This window comes from Acipenser ruthenus, chromosome 13 (genome assembly GCF_902713425.1).
Source record: "Acipenser ruthenus chromosome 13, fAciRut3.2 maternal haplotype, whole genome shotgun sequence".
Taxonomy (NCBI): Eukaryota; Metazoa; Chordata; class Actinopteri; order Acipenseriformes; family Acipenseridae; genus Acipenser; species Acipenser ruthenus.
In genome coordinates, this window is record NC_081201.1 from 36548610 (window position 1) to 36573798 (window position 25189).

Consider the following 25189-nt stretch of genomic DNA (forward strand, 5'->3'; position numbering starts at 1 on the left):
ATATTTTATATTTAAATAACAGCTTTTAGCATGCAAAGCATTTGAGCATGTTACCAAATATTAAAAGGAATATCAAACAGGAATCGACAAAACTTACCCATCCTTTGACTTTTGTAGGGCTGTCCTTAGCTTTTTCAGTTTTTGTTCACTATGCCACAAGTATGCCAGGCTGTGTCGGTGCCACCATAGGAAATCAGTGCTTGCTGACACCCAGGAATACAAACTGGCTCCCTCGAGAGGCAAACAGTTCTTGGAACATTACTCCTCGAATGTCCTGACAGGCATACCCATAAAGAAAAATACAAAACATCACTGCTTGCAGCAAAGGGTTAAGCTTCTTCTAGGTGATTTGCACTTCATGGACATTGCAGTGTTTCATTTGTACATTTAAGAAGCAGCATCAGCAGCGCAAGACTTTTTTTTCCTCCAGCATGTCCTTCAGCCAGCATTCAGCTCTCTTTGTTCGTGCCCTGTACCCCACAGCACAGAAGTTCCCATAGTAGCATCTGATTCTGTGGAAGCAGAGAAATGCGTGCACAAAAGCAGACAAGCAGCAGTGAATGGAAAGTGATGCGCACTCTAACACTCTTTCTCATTCTGATAGCTTCCCAGACTGTTGCTTTGGTTTCACTGAAATGCAGTCTTGAGTCCTTCTGCCCCCAGTGGTGAATAATAACACCAGCATGTGCACAGATCTTATCCTGCGTTATTTTATCCTGGATGAGCACGATTTCTGCAGGGATACATAAAAAAAAGTAATCTGACAGGCTTAAAAAGAGTTTCAGATACTATATAGGCCCACTATATGCATTGTCACCAATTTATTACGTATGTGCATAAAATCTGCATTTTCGGGTTAATTCTTTTACCTAATAACATCTGACTGATTTATAAGCTTTTCATTAATGCAAAATGTACATATTGTATTGTTACAAAAAAAGTATGTGTAATTAACGTGCAGCTTGTATATGGTTCAGTAAAATTAACCACATGTGTTTAATGTTATGTCATTTCGAGGTCATCCAGATAGTCATGTCTAATCTGATTTCATTTTAAATGTGATTAACATTTAATCCCTAAAAGTGTTGTACAGTACTTCATTAATATGCAAAATGCCTGTCAGCATTGGTTAGGGATTCGCTAGCTAGCAGAACAAAGTAGGTGATTGAAACCAAATAAACGTAGACATTGTTTATGTCTGTATCTGTATACCGATCATATTTATAAGATGTACACTGAATGCATGTTCATATTAGAACATTCCATTATTTGTATGTGATTATCCTATTGTTTTATCTAGTTGTCAGTGTTGGAAGGTTCTGGAAAAAAAACATAACAGAACTAAGTTAATACCATATTTGGTCACTCTTCTGATTCTGATAAAATTACATAATATTAAAGGTTTTTTTTATATAAATGTGCTAGAGGCATTCTCTTGGATAATTTTTACTATGAAACTATGCTATCCATAATTTTTTGACCTTATTAAATTAAATAAGTCATAGGTTAGGAGCAGTTTAACATTTTCTTCAATGTCTGCTTTGTTTGTGTATTCTGAATGCACAGCTTAGAAGTTATCCAATGTTTAATAAAAATGGTATTCCATTGTAGACAGATTATAAAAAGACACCATCACCAAAACACCAGTCATGTTTGAGTGGTAAAACCTCTAGGACGCTTCATGCTTTTAGCCAGGACCAAATAACCTTCCTGTGAAAACAGCCACTTTAATAAATAAAATGATTACACAAATGTATTTACTGAATAACAGCAGAGAAACTGCTGCTTTAAATATACGTTGTTAACTCTGTACAAAACTATGTACCTGTATGTACCATATTTATAGTTGAAAATACATACTGTACATTGGTTTCTAAGCAACAAACCCAACTGCCTAATTCCCCTGTATTTCCTCTGTGGGACTCATCGCTGAGATTAAAGAGCTTATATATATATATATATATATATATATATATATATAGGAGCCAGCTTTTGGTGTAATCCTACTGTATCTATTTAGCAAAACGTTATGTACCAATTTGAAAGTCTGGTCCTGGGGCAATGTCTAACTCCAGTGCCATGAATCTTTCACAACAACACAGTTCTGGTTATCCACTACCCCTGTCTCCATTTATCCTGTATGTATATGTAGATACAAACAGATTACAATGCTTCTTAAGTTTATATTTGCATATAGATTAAGCCTGGTTCCAAAAAGACTTGAAGCACTGCAAACCTATGATTTCCATCTGTATGCCTGTTTTTCACAAATAGACTGCGCAATTTTTCCAAATTGGCAGACGCAAATCATTACAGAGATTGGATTATTGTGCACCCTACAGTTATGTAGAGCAGGCAGGCTAAATCCAACAAAAGAATCATGGACCTAATATACATACAGATATGCATACATACATAATATACATACAAGACACTTCTAAAGCTTAATCTAATTAAACATAAACAAGAATTTTATGGCTTACTTTTGTTTTTGTTCTTCTTGTATACTTTAGCTGTACTCAAGTGAGCACTGATGGATTGCCCTTTGATTCATATTATAGGAGTGGGACACTTTATAATAAAACTGGGACAAGGGAGATAGCATGTGACCAGCATGCTGGGGAAAGATCAAGTGAATCAAAGGTTGACACCTGGAGAACTCCCAGGGGCCTGATAGAGCAGGGGCCTGATAGATCATCAAGTCTTAAAGGATGATAGTTCTGACTGAGTAAAAGAAAGAATAACCACATTTAACTACCTATTAATGTAATCCCAAGACTGAATTACAGAACAGTGAAACATGAGGGATCTTGGTAGTCCTGTATTAGAAGTTTAGCAAGTGCAACTAAAAAAAAACAAAAACTACAGTGAGTTTAATTAGTTATGCCAAGCTTGCCTCTCAGGCAAGTTCAACATACAGTACAGACTATGGGCTGTATATATATATATATATATATATATATATATATATATATATATATATATATATATATATATGTGACAGTCTGGCTCGCAGTGGTGTGGTGGATGACGTCACGGACCAGGAAGTAACTGACTCCAAACAGTGGATGGGCGGGTGAAACTGAGTGCAAAAGCACTCAGCGTATTTAATAACAAACAAACAAAATATTTAAACAAAATACAAACAAAAGGGCACGAGGGCCAAACGAATAAATAAACAAACAAGTAAGTGCCGTGCTGGATTATCCAGCACGTATTAGCAATTGTTTTTTAAATATTATTCCTTCTCTCCGCTCCCCGTACTCTCTACTCCAACACCCCAACATCAAGTGCAGAGAGCTGCAGGTTTATATACTCTGGCCGAGGGATTAACTAGTTGGTAATTATCTTATTATCCCCCGGCCAGAGTCTGCACGCGTTTGGTAAGGATGCATGACTGTCAGCTATTTAAGTAATCAGTAGCTGATCAGCCATGCATCCTCACGGGGTTTTTAAATAATAATAAAAGACGCGGCGCTTTTACCCGCGCCGCAAACAAAAATACAAATAATAATAAATAGGGGCGGGACACTCCGCCACACATGCCCCCCCTTGTGCGCAGCACACATGGCCCCAACGGCCACCTCCCCCCTCAGTCTTAAAGTCCCGGAAGAGGGGGAAGCAAGTTACTTCTGGGGGGTGGCCATGATGGAATCTCTGGCACCCCCCCATTCTTCGTGGCCGGCAGCTCCCTCTTCCGGGGCTCCCGCCACACTCTATCCTGCCGCGAAAGTGCGGCTGGGGGAGCTGGTCTCCTGACCTCTCCCCCCTTCCTCATGGCCGGCAGTTCCCCTCCGTGGGGCTCCGACCACATGATCTCCAGCCGCGAAAGTGCGGCTGGGGGAGCTGGTCTCCTGACCTCCCCCCCTTTCTTCATTTCTGGCAGCTCCCTTTCATGGAGCTCCGGCCATCGTGTAGCGACCCCAGGCGAAGCAGGATCCCTGGCGACCCCAGGTGAAGCCGGACCCTCGACGACCCCAGGCGAAGCAGGATCCCTGGCGACCCCAGGCAAAGCCGGACCCTCGACGACCCCAGGCGAAGCAGGATCCCCGGTGACCCTAGGCGAAGCCGGACCCTCGACGACCCCAGGCGAAGCAGGATCCCTGGCGACCCCAGGCGACGGCAGCAGCAGCGGACCCTCGGAAGGCGACGGCAGCAGCAGCGGACCCTCGGAAGGCGACGGCAGCAGCAGCGGACCCTCGGAAGGCGACGGCAGCAGCAGCGGACCCTCGGAAGGCGACGGCAGCAGCAGCGGACCCTCGGAAGGCGACGGCAGCAGCAGCGGACCCCCGGAAGGCGAACTCGGGAGGGGAGCCCCTGGCCATGGAGGCGGCAGCGGGAGCTCCACTTCTCCCTCGTACCCTGTGTCCTGTGGAGAACAAAAGGCAGCCCCAGGCGATGCAGAACAGCCATCCCCAGGCAATGGCGATGGTGGGAGGGGAAAGCAGTCCTCCCACAGCGGCTGAGACGGAACCAGCAGGTATTTACCCTCTGCTGGTGGAGCTGGGAGTGGCAAGCAGTCCTCCCACGGCGGCTGAGGCGGAACCAGCAGGTATTCACCCTCTGCTGGTGGAGGTGGGAGGGGCAAGCAGTCCTCCCACGACGGTTGAGGCAGAACCAGCAGGCATTCACCCTCTGCTGGTGGAGGTGGGAGGGGCAAGCAGTCCTCCCACGACGGTGGAGGCGGAACCAGCAGGCATTCACCCTCTGCTGGTGGAGGTGGGAGGGGCAAGCAGTCCTCCCACGACGGTGGATGTGGAACCAGCAGGCATTCACCCTCTGCTGGTGGAGGTGGCGGAGGCAGAGGCAGCTCTTGCTGCTCTGCTCCTGGTGATGGTGGAGACAGAAGCAGCTCCTGCTGCTCTGCTCCTGGTGGTGGTGGAGACAGAGGCAGCTCCTGCTGCTCTGCTCCTGGTGGTGGTGGAGGCAGAGGCGATGGGGCGGATGCTGGCCACTCAGAGGGAGGCTGTGGCGGTGCTGGCTCCCTCTGCTGTGGGGGCTGGGCTGGTGTGTGCCGTGCTCCCTTCAGCAGCATAAATAGAGGCTGCTGGGGAACACCAGCATCCTGCCCTTCTCCCCCCCAGAAAAATTCAGGGGGTTGAGCCTGTAACTCCTCCCCTTCTGGCTCTTGGGACTGCAGCTTGGGTCCTAAGGCTGTGGAAGCGCAGACTTCCACCTCTTGGGCTATGGACGCACCGACTCCCCCCTCTTTGGGCTGTGGACGCGCCGACTCCTCCCTCTTGGGCTGTGGACGCACCGACTCCTCCCTCTTGGGCTGTGGACGCACCGACTCCCCCCTCTTGGGCGTAGGACGTTCGGGCTCCTCCCACTCGGGCGTAGGACGTTCGGGCTCCTCCCACTCGGGCGTAGGACGTTCGGGCTCCTCCCACTCGGGCGTAGGACGTTCGGGCTCCTCCCACTCGGGCGTAGGACGTTCGGGCTCCTCCCACTCGGGCGTAGGACGTTCGGGCTCCTCCCACTCGGGCGTAGGACGTTCGGGCTCCTCCCCAGGCTGTGGAGGCGAAACCAGCAGGCATTCTCCCTCTGCTGGTGGAGACGGTAGCGATGGCTCCTCTCCCTCTGATGCTGGAGACGGTAGCGATGGCTCCTCTCCCTCTGATGCTGGAGACGGTAGCGATGGCTCCTCTCCCTCTGATGCTGGAGACGGTAGCGATGGCTCCTCTCCCTCTGATGCTGGAGACGGTAGCGATGGCTCCTCTCCCTCTGATGCTGGAGACGGCAGCGATGGCTCCTCTCCCTCTGGCGCTGGAGACGGCAGCGATGGCTCCTCTCCCTCTGATGCTGGAGACGGCAGCGATGGCTCCTCTCCCTCTGGCGCTGGAGACGGCAGCGATGGCTCCTCTCCCTCTGATGCTGGAGACGGCAGCGATGGCTCCTCTCCCTCTGGCGCTGGAGACGGCAGCGATGGCTCCTCTCCCTCTGGCGCTGGAGACGGCAGCGATGGCTCCTCTCCCTCTGGCGCTGGAGACAGCAGCGATGGCTCCTCTCCCTCTGATGCTGGAGACGGCAGCGATGGCTCCTCTCCCTCTGGCGCTGGAGACGGCAGCGATGGCTCCTCTCCCTCTGGCGCTGGAGACGGCAGCGATGGCTCCTCTCCCTCTGGCGCTGGAGACGGCAGCGATGGCTCCTCTCCCTCTGGCGCTGGAGACGGCAGCGATGGCTCCTCTCCCTCTGGCGCTGGAGACGGCAGCGATGGCTCCTCTCCCTTTTGTGCTGGAGATGGCAGCAGCAGGGTCTCTCCCATATCCGCAGCCAGGTAGTTGAACACCATGGCTGCGATGTCTGGGAGGGAAGCTGGGTGGTGTTGTTGTTCCCAGGCCTCCCAGCGCTCCCCATCTCTTGCCCACAGGAGGTTGATCACTGCAGGGAGGGCTTCCTCATAATCCCTCCCCGGCTCCACCAGCCAGTCCCAGACTCCCTCAGAGGAGAGTGCATTCGTCCTCTTTGGAGGATGCAGGTCCTCCCTCACTGGACGCTCTGGCTCCTCTTTCTCCTGCCATGGAGGGGGTTGGTCGGGTGCAATGTGACCCACTTCCCCAACAGCGAAGCACCACTCCTCACCTTTCAAGCAGGTAGGGCAGACGTCCAGCATGGTTGAGCTACAGTGGGACCTGCGACCGGCCCCACGCTGCTGTAGCTGCTGCTTCCTCCGTCCGCTTCTTCCCATATTTTTTTTTTTTTTTTTTTTTTCCCCCAAAAAACACACAAAAACACTTTGAAAAAAAAAACGAACAAAAAAAAACGAGCTTTTCTTTCCTGGTCCGGCTATTGGAGGCGTTTGTTTTGTCCCACGCAGGACACCATATATGACAGTCTGGCTCGCAGTGGTGTGGTGGATGACGTCACGGACCAGGAAGTAACTGACTCCAAACAGTGGATGGGCGGGTGAAACTGAGTGCAAAAGCACTCAGCGTATTTAATAACAAACAAACAAAATATTTAAACAAAATACAAACAAAAGGGCACGAGGGCCAAACGAATAAATAAACAAACAAGTAAGTGCCGTGCTGGATTATCCAGCACGTATTAGCAATTGTTTTTTAAATATTATTCCTTCTCTCCGCTCCCCGTACTCTCTACTCCAACACCCCAACATCAAGTGCAGAGAGCTGCAGGTTTATATACTCTGGCCGAGGGATTAACTAGTTGGTAATTATCTTATTATCCCCCGGCCAGAGTCTGCACGCGTTTGGTAAGGATGCATGACTGTCAGCTATTTAAGTAATCAGTAGCTGATCAGCCATGCATCCTCACGGGGTTTTTAAATAATAATAAAAGACGCGGCGCTTTTACCCGCGCCGCAAACAAAAATACAAATAATAATAAATAGGGGCGGGACACTCCGCCACAATATATATACAAGTTTTTTTTTTAATTAAATACATCTTTTCATGATACTTACTGTACATGTTTATTTAGGTTAAGGAGATTTATAAATTAGGCTTATGGCTTTCACATTGCCTTTGCCTTTGTGTCTGCTCAGTCAACGAAAATTATATTTGCATATCTGTCAGTTCTTCATTTAATATTCATGTAATTTGAATATAGTTACCTTACGTTGGATGAATAAACATTCATCTATTCATATCTTCTTTGTATGTATCACTTAAGCTTGCTTCATGGTGGTGTGACTCCAGGGATGTTTCCTGGTTTATTACTTCTAACTATGTTACTTCCAGGTTTATGCATCAAAGGTAAGTTAAATAGAAAATAAAAGCGCTATGATTTCATCCCCAAACCCCATGATGTGAACAACCTTTAGACATACAGCCCAAAATTGTAACACTGTTATTTAGTTTTTAACCTCCCTGTGATGTATAATTCAGTCTTGTTTCAGTAGTGGCCAATGTAAGACATTTTGAAGGAATACTAAAAACAGTGAGTGAAGTGGCGATATAAATATAAATAATACAGTCAAATGGTCATATGTACAGTTACAGCACCTATTATGATGTGTGTGTGTGTGTGTGTGTGTGTGTGTGTGTGTGTGTTGTGGGGGTAATTGACTATTGTTTTAAAAAAGGGCCACATATGATTATTAATTTTTTAATAGCATTGATATAAGAACATACTTTTATACATACAGCCCTATCAGTGCTATTACACAGGGGCTGCTTCAAACAGGTCACTGTAAACACTTGGAACACTGGCATAGTTATTTTAAATGACAGAACTCATCGTGCTCCAAAGACACCATTTTGAATTCAGAATGACAGTTTCTTGGCAATCTATGTTAGTTCAGCTCGGAAGTACCCAGCCTCCAACTTTAAATTAGCTGTAGTGCCAGTGGTTAAGGATGTATGCCTGGTTATTGGTCAGATTGCATCGTTCATTTGTGACACTTACTGCACAAGGGCATGCCAATTAGAAATAAACACTTCACATGTATTCAAAAGACTGTGCTGCAGTGGGTGTATGCCAATTATTCTAGATCCAGAACTGACACAAACAAGTCTCAGAGCAAATCCAAAGCACATGTGGCCACAATTATGGTTTACAGATGGTTTACAGGTTTCAATTATTTTATATATGAAACAAATATATATATATATATATATATATATATATATATATATATATATATATATATATATATATATATATATGAAAAACAAGAAATGTCTTTCTACTTATTGATAGCTACAGCTTTCTAAATACAGAATTCTTACCCTGAAAATACTGTTTTTGTTTACCCTGACCCTGTGCCATGTTTTCCCTAACTTAACGTGAAGTTTATGATTTGAGTGGAAAGTTGAATCGGTAATTGCATGTCAGAAGCACATCATGTTGGTGCTACAGCTTGCAACATCAATGAAATCAGTCAACCTGCGGTGTCTGGCCTTTTTTACTGCCTTAGACGTGTATGAAACATGCAGTACTCTCACTTGTATGAAGAACAAAGACCGTGCAACTTCATACTTCACAACATTTTGAAAATTGAATGCGGGATTTTAAAATGTCTCTAGTTTGTGTAGATTAACTGACCATAAGGAAGCTTGTATAAACAACATGGGCACTATAGCAACATGTATTATATTGAAGTAAATACCCAGATTAAATACATGCACTAGTTTAGCTGACCATTTCTTGTCAGATCAACTTTCTCTTCTGTCATTTTCCACGTCTCGCCTGACACCTTTCAAAGAAAGCTAAGATACCAAATCAAGGAGTACATCAAATAAACAATGGAAGAATACCATTCTGTGTTATTCTTTATTCTTATAATCTCCATGTAGCACAACACATGCATGACCAGTTCTTGTAGCATGGCTCCTCATAGTGCTTAAATATGAGATGAACACAACCACCATGGAGGCAAGAATAAAGTGTAATTGTTGCCAGTGTTGCCTGTATAGACAAAAGAAAGAAATCTCAAGGACACAATGGCTGTTTGAAAAATGTTTTATTTGCTTCATGTTGATAGATGCAGAGACAGTGACATTATTGCCCCTTGACTTTGGTGAGGACAAAATTACATTTGGGATTTTTACAGGAGCAACTTGACCTTAAATTGCGTGTTAATTATCGTATGGTTTGTAATAAGTACTGCATGTAGTTACTATATGAAAGTCAAAACGTACTTATTTCTAAAAAAAAAAAAAAAGGACAGTTTCTGTCAGTTTAATCTGTTAGTGGCATCGCTCTACATCTTTCTGTACAGTGTGTACAACATTTTATTTTGATAGTACTCCAGTGTTTGACATATAATGCAGCTTGGTATTTTTAAGGCTGTTTTTAATTAACAAAGAGACACACTTGTCCAGCTGCAATGTTTCTGTACAGCTGGCACTTTCCTGGGCTGCTTTTGGCTCAGCACAGTATACAGAGACACTAAGAGGAAGCAGGCATGTACTTTTCTTATCTCCATGGAGAGCAGTCTTCACGTGACATCACAATAAACTAAAAGGCACAGTGAAAGCCATTTCTTAGGGAGTTGAACCTTACGTACAGTACATTACATTACATTACATAGGCCCAAATTTAAATTAACATACTTTTAAACTGGGGCACTAGTACTATGATCTAAACAGATTATGTGTTCCTCTGTAATACACAACCAGCAAAAATAACTGGTAAATTAGTTTTTGATTAAGCATGTTGATGAACAAAATATGATTCACTGGAATACAGTCATTGTTCCCAATAGGTCACTTGTTAATAAATAAGTTTCCAATCAATCTGTGCATTCAGATTTTCCAAAAAAGTGTTACATTTCTGAAATACACAGCGGTAAGCATGCGTTCACTTTTCAGAATATTTACTTATAATATTGTTTACCCTAATAAAGTAATATCTTTTCGTTGTAATAAAGACAGGATAGAATTCAGGTTTCTCACAATCTCACAAATTGTAAACTACAGCATCTCCCATCTGTTCACAGAGATTACTTTTGTTATTTTTTGTCTTTGGGCACATACTCTGTAACTTACATAACTAGTAATTGCTTTTTGATAATACCTTATTCTATATATTTAAAAAATAACTTCTTGCAGTGATTAATAATAATAATAATAATAATAATAATAATAATAATAATAATAATAATAAAAAAAAACATGATGTACACAATTCTAGATTGAGGTTATACAAATACAATAAATAATTAACCTGTAGACTGCCTGGGGAAAGAATAAGCTGCAGAGTGGTTATCTGGGGGAACGGGGGGGGGGGGGGGGGGCGGTTACAATATGCACAGCTGTTCTTGACTGTCAGACACTTAGCTGTGTAGATTGGATATATAATGCTATAACTGTCCCAAATTAAAGTATTATCCTTGCTTCATGCTGTCAGAGCCATTTACAAATCTAGCACACTTTGCCAGAATTGCCTCTGAACCTGAAAGTGCAGCTGTGGCAGGGCAGGAGCTCTGCACATGAAGAGTGGGTTTTGTGTGTATATATTGTAAACAGTATTGTGTAAAATGTGTCTACATTTATTGTAATTATTGTAATTGATTAATGAAGTACCTGACGCTCCTGAGAGAGCCTGTCTGCTGTGTGTGATTACCAGGTGTGGAATCTAATCAGCAGGCTGGTGTGTTCCAGGGGGCATCGGGTATAAAAAAGGTCCCATTTATTCACCTCAGGGCAGCTGCAATGCCATAAGCCGACAGGCTGAAGATCGTCCACGCTACCCTGACATAGAGACTGAAATACCTTGCTGAAATCCTCCGATTGCCATGACGATGAACCAGGATTGGAGCCCAAAGAAGAAGCCAAAACTGGGTGTGTCGCTGGAGTCGGGTTTTTTTGTTCTATACAAGAATAAAGATTAGTTTAAGGAAGGTGGATCCCCATAAAGTATAGCGAGGTGAATAAGCGGGACCTCCGTGTATTAGAGTAGCGCATGCAGTTTTCACGGCATCTTTTATTTTATAGTTTTTGTACAGTGTTTTATTTTGCTTTACGTACATCCCTGTGAATGTCCTCAGTGCGCTACCATTGCTGGTAGTGCCATGTGAGCTGTTTGAGTAAATTGTTGATGCTGTGTATGTAAACAAATCCTGTTCGTCTGTGGGGCGTATCAACTTCAACCTCCGTCACAATCGCCTGCCTGTCACTCAACAGTGAATGCACAAACCCACATGGCAGATGGCTACCATGTCACAGTAGTATAATAATATTACATTCCTATTACCTTTTATACTGTTTTTTTGTTCTCTGATTTTTAAGGGAAAGGATGGTACTAGAAATTGCTTTACTGATGTTTAAGGCTGTTATCTACCTTTGAGAACATTTTTGTGGTCCTTAACTTTATCATGACGTTAACTTATTTGTGTAGGCTATACCTGACAAGCCTTCCAATGTATAATATAGTACCCAGCCCGCTTGGACGCTATGTGAGCTGATGTTTATTTTAGCAAGGATTACTGATTTCTGTGAAAGGAAACAAAAATAGATCTATATAAACAGTTTTTTTTTTCTGACCCAACATTACTTACACAACATTTCTGTGAGGTTGAAGGGGAAGAATATAAAACTAGCGTTGTTAAAAGGTTTTGACGTTAATGGAATTGATTCAAATGATTGTAAAAAATGTCACATAGAGTAGATCATTTTCAAAAGTATTCCATTATCCGTATTGAAAAATTGGGAAGCTGGGTCTTCGTTTCAAAGGAATATTCATATTTTATGTATACAGTATGTTCATATTTTACTCCAAGTAGCATGGCCTGTTTAATGCATATCCTTTTCAAAAACCAAAGTCCTAAAAAAAACTACACAAACAAAATACATATTTCAACACATTTCAGATTAGCAGTTGATCACTTACAAATGGGTTTCCACCCTGGTTCCTTTTAGACACATTTAACTTGGATATAACTTATGCTATGAGTTAAGACAACCATGCTCTGCTATCGTGCCTGAAGTGGTACTGTAAGCTAAGGTAGTTATTTTGAAAAAAGTTATGTAACTAAAACTACACCAGATTCCAAGTTTAGTGTAAGACCTTGATTTTATGCTCGGTTGCTCATCAGTCTAAAACCAATCTTTGTGTTCTAAGAATGCTTTCCAGATTTGTTCTCGCTAGAACTTGGCTTATGTTATTTTCAGAAAAAAAAAAAGTTTGAAATAACTATTTAAAAATCTGAATAAATATAAGTGTTCTCTTCCACCACAACTGAAACATATAATTTCACAGCAGCTCTCGCAATGTGCTTTACCCCCATGGAGAGCGAGCACACTAGGCAACGTCTGATATTCCAAAGTACACCAGTTTTGAGCTTAACGAAGGGGCTTCCTTTATGTTCCTAGGATTTGTAACATGTGAGTAAAGTATCTAAACAACCAAGCACCCAGTAAAAGGAATCAGACTGGACAGCAATGCAATGTGCTTCAAATGTATAAATAGTTCAGATACAGGATATCCTGGACCCAGACCATGTTGAGACCTTGTACTGTAAGACAATAGCAGACCTTTTTAATCTCCATTGCAGGCAGCCAGTGCAGCTGAGCCTGTGTGGGTGTTATTTGGTTGATGCACCTGGTGTGCAACAGATCCCCTGAGTAGCGGTGTTTCATGCAGTGGTACAATATTCAATGATGCAAGACAGCAGTTTAAGTTTAAACCTTTGAGTTTACAATTTCCACAGGCAACAAATCTGAAAAAATACTTTCAGGACAACAGCTACATATGGATTGTAATATTTATGCATGTTTGCCACATGTGGTATACCATGTACAGTATGTATTGTTTTAAATTGCACTTTAAAGAGCCAGTACCACATCTACAGTATATATGTGAAGTAATAGATCTGAGATGTAGTAGACCGTGCTGGGTTTTTTTTTTTGACCATGGTGGCGTTCAGGTCCCCCATGCTGGCTGCATTTGGCTGCGTTCAGCTGCCTCACATCACCTGCAGCAAAGTGCAGGACAACCTGCTACACTACATGCTTTCATTATCACAGTAAACATTAATGGAGAGGTGAATTAATTGTTCCCCAGTAGAAATGAAACATTAAGCTATGCGTCAATACCTTTAGTGTCATCAAAATATTTTCTTTTCCTGGAGATGTACATAATTCACACATTCTGTTTTCTATATTAATTAATTACATTTACACTGCCATCAAACACCATTGCGTGAGCCCTGATTCAATTAAACTTTGCATCCTGTGAAAAGAGACAGCTGGGCTTCCTGTCTCCAAGCAACATGGCAATGCATCTTACACCACGGTGGGCAAGCAGATAGTCACTTGTCTAAAAGGGGACCAGATATCTGCATGATTGGATTTTGAGCTATCATTGTCTTTACTTAACTCAGAATCTGTTATGAACAATCTGAACTGAAATCCCTAAATGTCAAAGCAATGTCACCAACATGGCTTCTGATTAAAACCTTTCCCCAAACCAACATTCATTTTGATTGACTAGACATAAATATGTAGTCAGTGGTTGTGATAAGCTTCTCTGTTGCTGGGAATTTTATGTCAGTGCTGCTGCCATAGGGACATGTGGGAGGGATAATGAGCTGTTACTGAGCGCTGTTTGTCTGTTTTACCTCCAAACAACATTTGAATCTGTCTGTTTATATTGTCGTATACCTTGTAATTTTTAATGGCATTGATTTAGTTTTTAATGTCTTATTTTTGTTTTGCAATAAGGGGCTTTGAGAAGCTATCAGAAACTATTATATCATCAATGTTATATTTTACGTCATTATGACTGTAAGCAATGCCATTTTTAGTCTATCATAGCAGTTCACAACCCGTCACTTAATTTAATTTAAATGCATTTCATAAATAATCAACTTGATGAGCAACATTTCAAACTTTAATTTTTCCAAAACACTATTAACAACAAGAATCAAATGGAAAGTTTTTCAAGGGAGCACGCTTTACAAAATTAAATTAACAGATAAAATAATCATATTATGTGCGTAACATCAGTGGCGCACTTTCAGCTAATAAAATTATGACTGAGAGCCTGCAGCAAAATATGCAGGCAACATGCAGAGGGAATACAAAATTCACCAAAAGTTTCATTATTCATTAGATACTATCTAATGGTAATTTTCTGTTACAAAATATGCAAATCAATATAAAGAGAAACTTAGCAAATAAAGTTACCTTTGTTGTGCAGCAAAAATTATTTTGCATTTCATGCCCTTAATAAGAAAAAAAATGTAAAAAATATACACTGCTGTGCAAAAGTCTTGCACATGTTGCATTTTACTGTGATGCATTATGAGCATCAACAATTTACTTAAAGCCTCCACTAGTGTTTTCTACCATTATAACAACCTTGACTTGCATAAAGAAGGAAAAAAAGTGAGTGAAATAGCTCGCATCACTGTGAAAAAGCTGTGGTATCCAAAGCATAATCAACAAGTACAGAGAAAAATCATCTGTAATTTACAAAACCAGGACTGGAAGACCCAAAAAGCTAGCAAGGATGAGCAATACTTGAAGATAATATCCTTACGGAATAGAAAGAGGACAAGCATTGAATTGACAACAGAACTGGCAGAAGGCACAGGTGTCGTTGTCTATCAAATCAACAGTACAAAGGTCACTCTTGAAATCAGGACTTAAAGGATGTGTTGCAGTAAGAACACTGTAAGAGTATAGTTTCTCACAGTTCTAGGAGTAAATTATTAGAACAAAAAAAATGGCAGCAAAAAATGTACTGGTGGGGTCCAAAAGGACCCCAAGTGCCCTGATTAGGGTTAAAAAAGGTGCATGTATTATTATTAATTAAGCATCCCTGTGAGTGGAGCTCATACAGTATGTCTTTGTAAATCTTCTGTCGCGGCTACTCATAAACAGTTTTGGACGCCGACTTCATATTTGTATACCAAATATTGCCATATTGTTGTCATGTGGCTTTTTGGTTTCTGGATAACATTGGCTTTATAGTTCAGTATACAACTGTATTCTATGATTCTCATACTATAAATATATTTTTCTTGATTATTGAACTCCTGTACTTTGCATTAACTGATTGCAGTCATACTGGGAGAATGTTATCATCACGTCTGCATTAACCTGCAGTTGAACTGTGTTTTAGTACACCTGTTTGAGAATTAGCAAGGTGACACAAATAAAGATACTGTTTAGCGTGAACAATAATACTATTTGTCCCACCATTATCTCTCAACCTTCCATTCAGAATGTCCTGGAGGAATAACTAGAGCATCTACAGGCTTGTGCAAATGTTTTGGATCAGCATGAGGTTTGTCAATGCTGTTTCAAAAGTTTGAAAGTGGATTTCTAAAAAATTATAATTCTCTTTTTATTTTTTATTTTAGGCTGGTGTGAAGGAACGAAGCAACCCTTTGAATAATGCCATCGATAATATGTGCAAAAAGACAAGAGACCTTCGCAGACAAGTATGCTTCTCTTTCTTTTTTTACTTACATGTAATCGCCTTATCATGCCAAGGTATCCCAAGGCACTTAACAAAAACGTATGAACTAAAAACTAAAAGCATCCCTAAGTAAATGTAATAGAAAAAAGGAGTGCAGAGCTATTAAATTCTTATGGGCTTTAACCAACACGCCCCTTACTGTTAGATATGTAGTTCAGTTCAATACTGAAAAACAAAATATCTTCACTGTGTCAATTTATAGTCTTTATGTAACTTAGATAAAGTAAATGTCTTAAACAGAACTATACCAGCAGGTCACAAATGTGTTTAAGCCACATTCCAAAACTGGTAAATACTGTAGTACTGTAATTGCATTTTTTTATACATCACCTCAGATCCTTTCATTATATGTAATTCATATTTTTGTTGCAATAATTGCCATGACATGTACTACAGCTGAAAAAATGAAAGCTTCTTTAAGTAGACAATGCAACAGACCCCTGTGTCTCCTATGAGTCTGATATGATTAATTAGGGAATGAATGGATCAAGAATACTGTGTTTTTTTAAGAGAACTTAAGTAAGCACCACCAAGCTATGGTACTGTAGTTATGTATACATGACCACACTTTTATAAAAAACTATGCATTAAAAAAATTATTCACCACAAATAATCATCATAACATAACACACACACACACACACACACACACACACACACACACACACACACACACACATATATATGTATATATATAGACCTACATTTCTCTGAATTTGTATGATAATTCATTAACATCAGAAGAGCTGCAATGACCCTTGAACAATGCCTGATTTATTTCTTAAGACATTGTTTCACCACCAATTTCTGTTTCATTCCTTATGATTTATGCTGTGCCTTTCATTTTGTTCATATTTCCACATATGAATGGCCAGTGCTCCATATTTAGAAGTTTGAAGGCTGCAAGGTCTGATTCATGTTGTTCCCTTTTAAAGGGAGCTGCCTGTTTGCTTCTCTTATATTTGCGTTTTGTTTTTATTGTTCCATTTGCACATACTACTGGATGAGTAAAACATGATCATATGACACTTTGCAGCTAAGGAAGGCTATCATAGATCATGTCTCGGATTCCTTCCTGGACACAACCGTCCCCCTTCTGGTCCTCATTGAGGCGGCTAAAAATGGAAAAGAAAGAGAGATTAAAGAATATGCTGCAATATTTAGAGAGCATGCCAACAAGCTTGTGGAGGTAAGTGCAATGACAAACACAGAAGTGATGGGTTCATTTTGCAAAACAATCATGGAATGCAGTAATAGAAAATGACTATTACTACGAGTAATAATAATAATAATAATAATAATAATAATAACAATAATAATAATAATAATAATAATAATAATAATAATAATAATAATAATAATAATACCATGTTATACAGAAGATATTGATCATGGTGATCTACTTTTTCATATTATTTTCAGACAGCACATTGGTTTTCCTTTAATTCACATTCCAGCAAATCCCATCTTGTTGCAGTTAAATCCTTGTGTCATGATAAAATAAGCAGGACAGTGTCGCTTCCCATTTCAAAGGTGCTTTTGTGTTACTTATGGCAATAGATGACCAATGTCATTTAAAAGACATTTCTGTTCTTAATTCCTAGGGGCCCCAATTATATTTGACAGCATATGTAAGCCATGTACAAAGTGCCCAGTGCAAAGCTGATCTCACGATGTTATGGTCATTTATTTCCCTCGCACTAACAACAAAATAGCAGCCTGGGGGTTTACATGTCTATTACCTGACACAAGATCTGTCAGGGGGACCTTTTGGGATAGTTAGAAACAGCTTTAATGTATTTGCTTAAAGAAGCCTGAGGAACAAAAGAAATGCTGGCAGTCTGAACAAGGACAATTTCCATCAACAGGTCATATTAAACCAGAAGGATCTTCTTTGAAAACGTGTTATCATGTATTCAGTTACCTGGTTTTAGGCAAACCAGGTTGAAAGCTTGACTCCTTTTTCTAAATGAGTCCATGTTCGGATCTGAGCTTTAAAGGGGAGGAGGACATGTCAAGTTTATGATTTTGATTTTAAAAGAAGGAGATTGGAAGCAACATAGTTGTCACTTTGATGGTGAAAATCCTCCACAGATGTGACAGAAAACATTTATTTACAATATAAACTCACAGTAAAATTCACTATATCTTGTCAATATTAAGTTACATCACCTGAATTTTCTGCTAAATACACTGCCCCTCTTCAACCGGGGGGGGGAGGGCTTTAAAGATGAAGCTTAAATTCAATATGTTCCGCCTTCTAAACATTTCCCCCCTCAAAAAAAATTCTTCTGGGCCTGTGTGTTTATTCTGATCTCAGACAATTGTACATATCAAACTGGCACAGAGGATTTCTTAAATCCTTCTGAAAACAGTAGAGGGTTCAAAAATACTGTGGAACTAGAACACTATGCTTTCATTTTTACACTGGATGCTTTCAGACAGCTCTCAGTCAATCACTCCGATTCAGACAGCTTGAGAGTGAAGCAGCTTGGCAAGCTTATCCATATCATCCTCTTATGATCTAAATTAATGTCCGTAAAAGGTGAGGGATTAGTTGTACTGGAGACTGAAACCCTCTTGTACCCACAGGTCTAACAATTCACAAGCAATCATCAAAAAACATTTTCTAGAAATGCTTCTAGGTTTTGGTCAGATACCAGTGATGAATTCTATCTGTTTTTAAACCAATTTATGGGGTCATTTAGTGTGATGCAGCTTCTTTTATATTTTTAACAAACAAAACATGAAAATGACATACTAGTAAGACACAGTATAAAGTTAAAGAGGTAGCATCAATCACTGTATTTTATGTTTCTTGTTTGTGTCATCAGTTTTGATGAAGAAAATAATAGCTCTTGCAAAATGTAATCTATAGTAAATCAGAAAGGCCATGCAGGTTATTATCTCAGTGTTTGGGATTTACATTTCATTTGATACAAAGAAAAAATGTATCAAATATTATGGATTAGTGTGTTCCAAATTTCAAATGTTTCATTGAACAGAAAATGTTTTCCAAAAATGTCTGATTTACTGAAAAGTACTTTTTTTATTAGCTTCAGAAGACACCAAGATAATACCAATAGGAATATTTTATTTAGAAGACATAACCAAACAAGCCCTAAAACTCCCACTTTATAAATTTGTGTTATTAGAACAACAAACATATTTTTAATGTGCATCTACAACAGGTGTAAACAATTTAACCTAATTACTGGATAAGTAACATTGCTTGCTGTTTATGAAATATATTCAGAATCTCCAGTTAGATGACAATCTTCTCAAGAGAATTGCATGACCAACCATGTCATAAGCCTTCATCCACTTAATTGGGCTAAATTCTTAAAGCTATTTACTCAAATTCTCATTAGTGTGATGTGATGTTAGGAAATACAAATTGCATTTTTTTTCTTAAATGCCAATTTAAGATTTCTATTAAGCCCTAAAATAAAATGTCTGAGTTTATTCCTGGTTTGGAAATGTGTTTTTCCTTTCTGGAAATATTGTGCTAATGATGATTTGGAGTAAATGTCTTTGAGAATGAAGACTGTACACAATGAGTGTACACAACAACTTTTTTTCATCCCTGTGTCTTCAATTGTCTCTCCTGTCCTTGAGAATGCTGAGAATGCTGAGAATGCAGGTTGAAATCTTGATTGACAATTCTTAAAAATACTGTAGGCTCTATGTAGTCTTATAACTGGCCATGGCCAAACCTCTCAAAGATCTTCTATTGGGTGGCAATGAGTGGAACGGGTCATCATTAGATAAATTGTTCTTTTCAAATCATTTTGTGTGAAATAAACATTGGATATTATTTAGGTGGGATGAACTATGGAAACTATGACTAGGTTAGTCATTTGATTAGATGCAGTTTTAGAAACACATGGGTCACAAAGGGTATTTAACATCTGAGGTCTTCCAGGTGATATTTATATTACACTATGTCTACTTAATTTATGTGGATCAACAGCATCAATTGTTTCTGAAGGCCCACATTTACTTGTATTTCTTTTCATCCACAAATAAAAGTTTATTGGAAGAATATTTAATAGTTAGCAATGGCTGCTTTTAAAATGAAAGGCTTTGTGCTCTGTTTAACCAAGTTTACTCAACACTGGAACCATTTAGTCATATAATTACAATATTGTATCTGTCGACTGGTAAATTATAAAATGCTAGGAACGTGCCTAGCAAAAATGGCTGCAGGAAATCAATTATGACATATATTAGTAAAGGTTACATTTGTTATAGCATGTTTCTTAAAGTCTTCGTTGCTAACACAGACATTTGATCAGAAGAGACACTACCCTCCAGCTGTTCTTAAATTATTTAGTCATTAGTTTCATGCTAAAATGGCTACATAATCTAGCAGTTTGTAAGTAGCTTGTTTTCATTGTTCATAATAAATACATTATACAGTATACTGTAGATGTTTCATATTTTTAGAGCTGATTTGGATATCTGTGAAATTCTTAGCAAGTTATAAATGTGTGTTTGAAAAATATTTTCAAGAATACACATGAAAAGGGGATATTTGTATTTGTGTTCTACTTGAGTAGGATGAGAGTAAACCAAGTGATGAAAGCCACTGTATAAGAAAATGAAAGCTATAGGAAGATCAGCATGAAGAACCAGCTGAAGGAATAACAATTTGGAATTGGGTTTCTGTACAGAATGAAGGGAAGGCCTCTGTCCTTGAGCAGGATGGGCAAGTCATTGACAAGGAAGACAAGGAATATTTAAAAGTTAAGTTTTTGATCGAAGGTTGGTGTATTCCAAGAGAAAGAAAACACTGACACAGTGGTAAAGATTACTGCCCAAGCCAGCATTATCCAATACACGTTTTTAGCAAACTTGAATACTTGCAGTGTGTCTGATTAGCATTGTTCTTGTGTTGCATTGTGGATGATTATTCTTGCTCTTGTGTTAATATGATGGACAAAGTCAGCTGCATTCAGGTGTATTAGTCATTTAATATTAAATTACACATAACCAAATCTTTCTTAATGGGATAAAGTGTGTATGAAAAGGACCCCCAAAAAGGGGCTAGTCCATATGTGTTGATTTGAAAAAAAGGACAAACTTGATTTCCCTCCTCACTGTATACGGTATATGTTTCAGCTTATAGCACCAATCGAGTTAGCGAGAAGTGGAGGAACTTTGAGGTTGAAGAGGTCAATAAAATACAAAATGACAGAATGTATTCCTGACATTCTCTGTCAACACTTACTTCTGACATGACACAGATGGAAACAAAGTAGGGAATGACATTCCTGATTCCAGGTGACATGCTGCAATAGCTTTCCAACATATCCCGTTCTTCGGAAGAGATGCAAAACCACGGTCCTGCTGTAAGTGACTCTGCAGCAGGAGTTGTTGATGCATAGTTCACCCCCTTGTCTCTAAGTCGCTTTGGATAAAAGTATCTGCTAAATGACTAATCATTATTATTATTACTATCGCAGGCTTTATTTGTAAAACAAAATAAATATCAAAACATGACTAGACAAAGGGCATTGGTTTGTGAATCTCAGCTTTAATATGAGTGATGAGTGTTTATAATTACCTATGCTGTCAGTATTGTGTTTGACCCACCTAAGAGCAAGGACAAATATTCAATAACCTGCAGTAAGGGACTCATTCCTAACAATGGTAAAGATATTTTAAGACCTATAATGATATAATTCTCCAAGTCTTTCTGATTTGCTTTGCACTATAAATATTTTGAGCCATATCCTTGTTCTCCTTACCAGCAATGACAAATGTAGCCTTGCTACACACTTGGAAGTGGTATAAATCTGGAAGGAGATGCTGAGGTCGATCTGGGTTTCAGTAGCTGTAGAGATACTGTCAATTTTATATTACTGTGTGACATAAAAGTAAAACATTGATCATCAATCACAGCATACACTATTTATAAACCTATGTAAAGTAAACTCATGTTGATTATTTTGGTAAAAAAAAAAGTTATAAGTTCCACCAACTGTACAGTATGTACTTTTGCAGTCACTGTCAGAAAGAAGTAACACAGTGATTTCATTCCATTAGCCATGTGACGTTCAGTGCTGTCTAGTGAGTATCAATACGACACATTTTATCTGCAAGGAACCCATTCAAACAGTGCACTGCTCTGCAAAAACTGATACCATTACCAGCACAGGACTCCAGGCAGTGCTATGAGGGAACAATTAGGTCTGTGGAAAAGTCTGGATGCATTACTTTACTTTGGCTGTATTGTTGGTTGACTGAATCCCATCATTGTATTTTTTAAACATAATTCCGATTTTTATGTTTTTATTTTCACATCATGGGTCAGGGATGTGTAATTCTATATATAAACAGTTGTAGCAAAACACGGGGACGTGTAATTCTATATTTAAACAGTTGTAGCAAAACGCAGGGACGTGTAATTCTATATTTAAACAGTTGTAGCAAAACGTGGGGATGTGTAATTCTATATTTAAACAGTTGTAGCAAGACGCGGGGACGTGCAGGGACATTGTGGTCTATTTTTAAGAACCATCTTGCTGTTCTGTTCAGTTTTGCATATTCATCAGCCCTGACAAATTGAATTGATTGAATCTGTAGGCATTCATCTACCCTTAGCAGAGAGTGGTACCTCACGGGCAAGGCTGAGACATATTGGGAAATGAGGAGAGAAAACCTGGCACTTTAACTTTAACAAATATAAAATACAAAAGAGGATAACAACATTTGCCTGGTGATTCAATTAAACAGCGACATAATCACTTTATGCTATATCTATGTAAATGTAGGTAATTATCATTGTAAATGTAAGCTATTATGTCTGTTTTTCTACCTACAAATATAATCGCCAGTCACAAATGCAATATTATCAGAAAACTGAGTTGACATGAGCTGCTAATGTAATTACTGTAAATGTAATGTAATAAGAGAAAATGTGGTATTCAATAGCATGAACAACACCAACTGCAAATGTAATCTGTACAAACCAAATTAAAATTTTTTAACTGCAAGCATGATAGACCAGTTCAATGAACAACTGATGCCAATGTAAGTTCAGTCTTTTTCCTTAACACATTTATTTTTCTATAGCCTGAAAACACTGCTTGTCTACAGTCAGTAAGTAATAGGCTTTGACAGTGGCTGATCCATTTTGTAGTATCCATGGCTTTATAAATGAAATCTAAGGTGATTGTATAATCAAAAGTATTACTGAATATTATTCATATTGCATTTTATTTCTATAGAGACATAGTTACTTTAAAATGCTCGACTATAGAATATAGACTACATTCAAACATGTTCTGAAGCATAAAATACAATTTTATCACATGTGGAAATGCCACAAGAAACCTACAAATCCCCAGTGAAAGGCGAAGTTAGTAGAGTTCAGTCATTTGCAGTCATACAATAAGGGTTAAGATTTAGTTTGTCGTAAAAGCTAGGGTTTGATCAGATCTGCTATATTAGCAGTTAGAGGAGAGTTGACAGTTGGGATGTAGTCATTGTGAGGAATGGATTACAAACAAAAGGCTGAAGACAAAATAAAATCAAGAAACTTTTTTATAATCATATGGTGATTTCTATATCAATTACTGAACATGGGGCTATAGTTTCACAGCGTTTCCTCCGTTCTTTAACTCCTATTTTTGACAGGAGAAAAAAAAAATCATGTTAATGTTACAAAATGAGATATAAAACACATAGAGTGCTTCACAGAACTTGGAATATATAACTTAGTTGTTTGGTTTTAGTTTTGTTAAAAAAAAAAAAAAGTTAATTAAAGACTGTATTAAATGCTTTGAAAATATGGCCTCATGAAAACAACTATATCAAAGAAAACAAACTCTCCTAGCTTTTTTTATATGTTTTCTTCATTTGGAGTTCCTGACTAAGCATTACAGACAGATAAGTCCTTGAGATTTACTATGTATTTGAATGTTGATCGAAAATTAAAAATAAAAAACAAGGTTACACTGCAACAAAACAAAAGAATATTAGATTTGAGGTTGTTTAAATGCAAATAAGTTACATTAAGGACATTTTGTCTTCTAAATGCCTTTGGGTTTTTGATTAATTATATTTTCTTGAGTTTCTACAAGCAATAAAAAGGCTGCCAAGAGATTTACTTTTTTACTATTACTTTTCACCACATTGTATCTGTAGCAGGAAGAAAATACAAATAAAGGAGCATGATCACAGGTGTATCATTTATACGTTTTCTAGAAAGCAGCTGAAGCCATTTGAAAATAAAAATTGACAGAAAAACAAAGCGTTTTTTTTTACATTTATTTACATCCATATTACTTCCACCTTGACTCTTCATTTAAACCCTGGAGTGGCTGTGTAGTCATATGAGTGTAAAGTTTTGTGTGTTTTCCAATACCCTCCAGCCTTCCATATTGCTTTTTAAATAGGCTTGTAATTCCCAGTGGGGGAAAAAAAATGCTGTACCTGTATATACAGTATTTATTTTTGACAGCAACTTTACTTTACCAAGGGCTGTTATCTGTGCCGGTTGTACAACCATATAAATGTAATAAATACATAAATAAATAAAATATCTATTTGTTTGAGTGATGTATTTGAATACCAGAGAAGCTTCATCACTGTAGGTATCTGAACCAGATATCATTATTGTACATGTTAAACCATAGTTGCGTAAAGTTATTTATGTTGTGCACCATAAAGAAAACGGTTATCAAACTTCTATACATGTTACTTCTATACATGTTTTTTTTTTACATCAAATCATTCAGGTTTTTAGAACATAAAGAATGGGCTGTATTGTGATTGATGTGATTTTGTTTTTAATGTTAGTTTGGTGAAAAGGGAATTCTGCATATTTTTCATATTACGAAACCACCACTAAATTTAACAGCCTCCATCATAGTTATTTAACTAATCAACTCTTCCGAGGTCTAACACCCAGGGATATTACGGCACAATACTTAAGGGTAATTTAAAATGGTATTCTGGAGCACAGTAAATAAAGCAGTCCATTCATAGATCAGACCTGCTGAAAGAACTGGGAGGAACATCGCAGGCAGTTGGATTAGAATGGTGATAAGGATGGTTTCTTTATGACTTGCATGTTAAGAGTGCTTCCATTATAGGCTTAGGACCAGAGCCTATATTTTGTCGACACCAACGTCATATCTTAATTAAAAGATTGCTATGTGCTTTTAAGTGTTTTATTTTGTTGTTATTTTTTTTCATTGATGACAGACAGCAGGACTTTAGAAAATATGTATTGTTGAATCAATTAAATTTTTCAAGGAAAATAGGTGGGATGTTATGTTATTTTGTG

General features: G+C 39.1%; 2 protein-coding genes across 2 annotated transcripts in view; one reads left to right on the top strand and one right to left on the bottom strand.

The window, feature by feature from the left end:
* The window catches only part of LOC117418302 (leucine-rich repeat transmembrane neuronal protein 3-like), a 35264-nt gene extending 34675 nt beyond the window's left edge, over positions 1-589 (bottom strand). Inside the window, exon 1 of the mRNA XM_034031219.3 lies at positions 98-589. Within this exon, the coding sequence (XP_033887110.1) occupies positions 98-101 (4 nt within the window). The 5' untranslated portion in view covers positions 102-589. The remainder of the gene's footprint in view (positions 1-97) is intronic.
* The window catches only part of LOC117418301 (catenin alpha-3-like), a 183172-nt gene that overhangs the window by 91959 nt on the left and 66024 nt on the right, over positions 1-25189 (top strand). Inside the window, exons 8-9 of the mRNA XM_034031216.3 lie at positions 15773-15853; positions 16928-17080. Of these exons, the coding sequence (XP_033887107.1) occupies positions 15773-15853; positions 16928-17080 (234 nt within the window). The remainder of the gene's footprint in view (positions 1-15772; positions 15854-16927; positions 17081-25189) is intronic.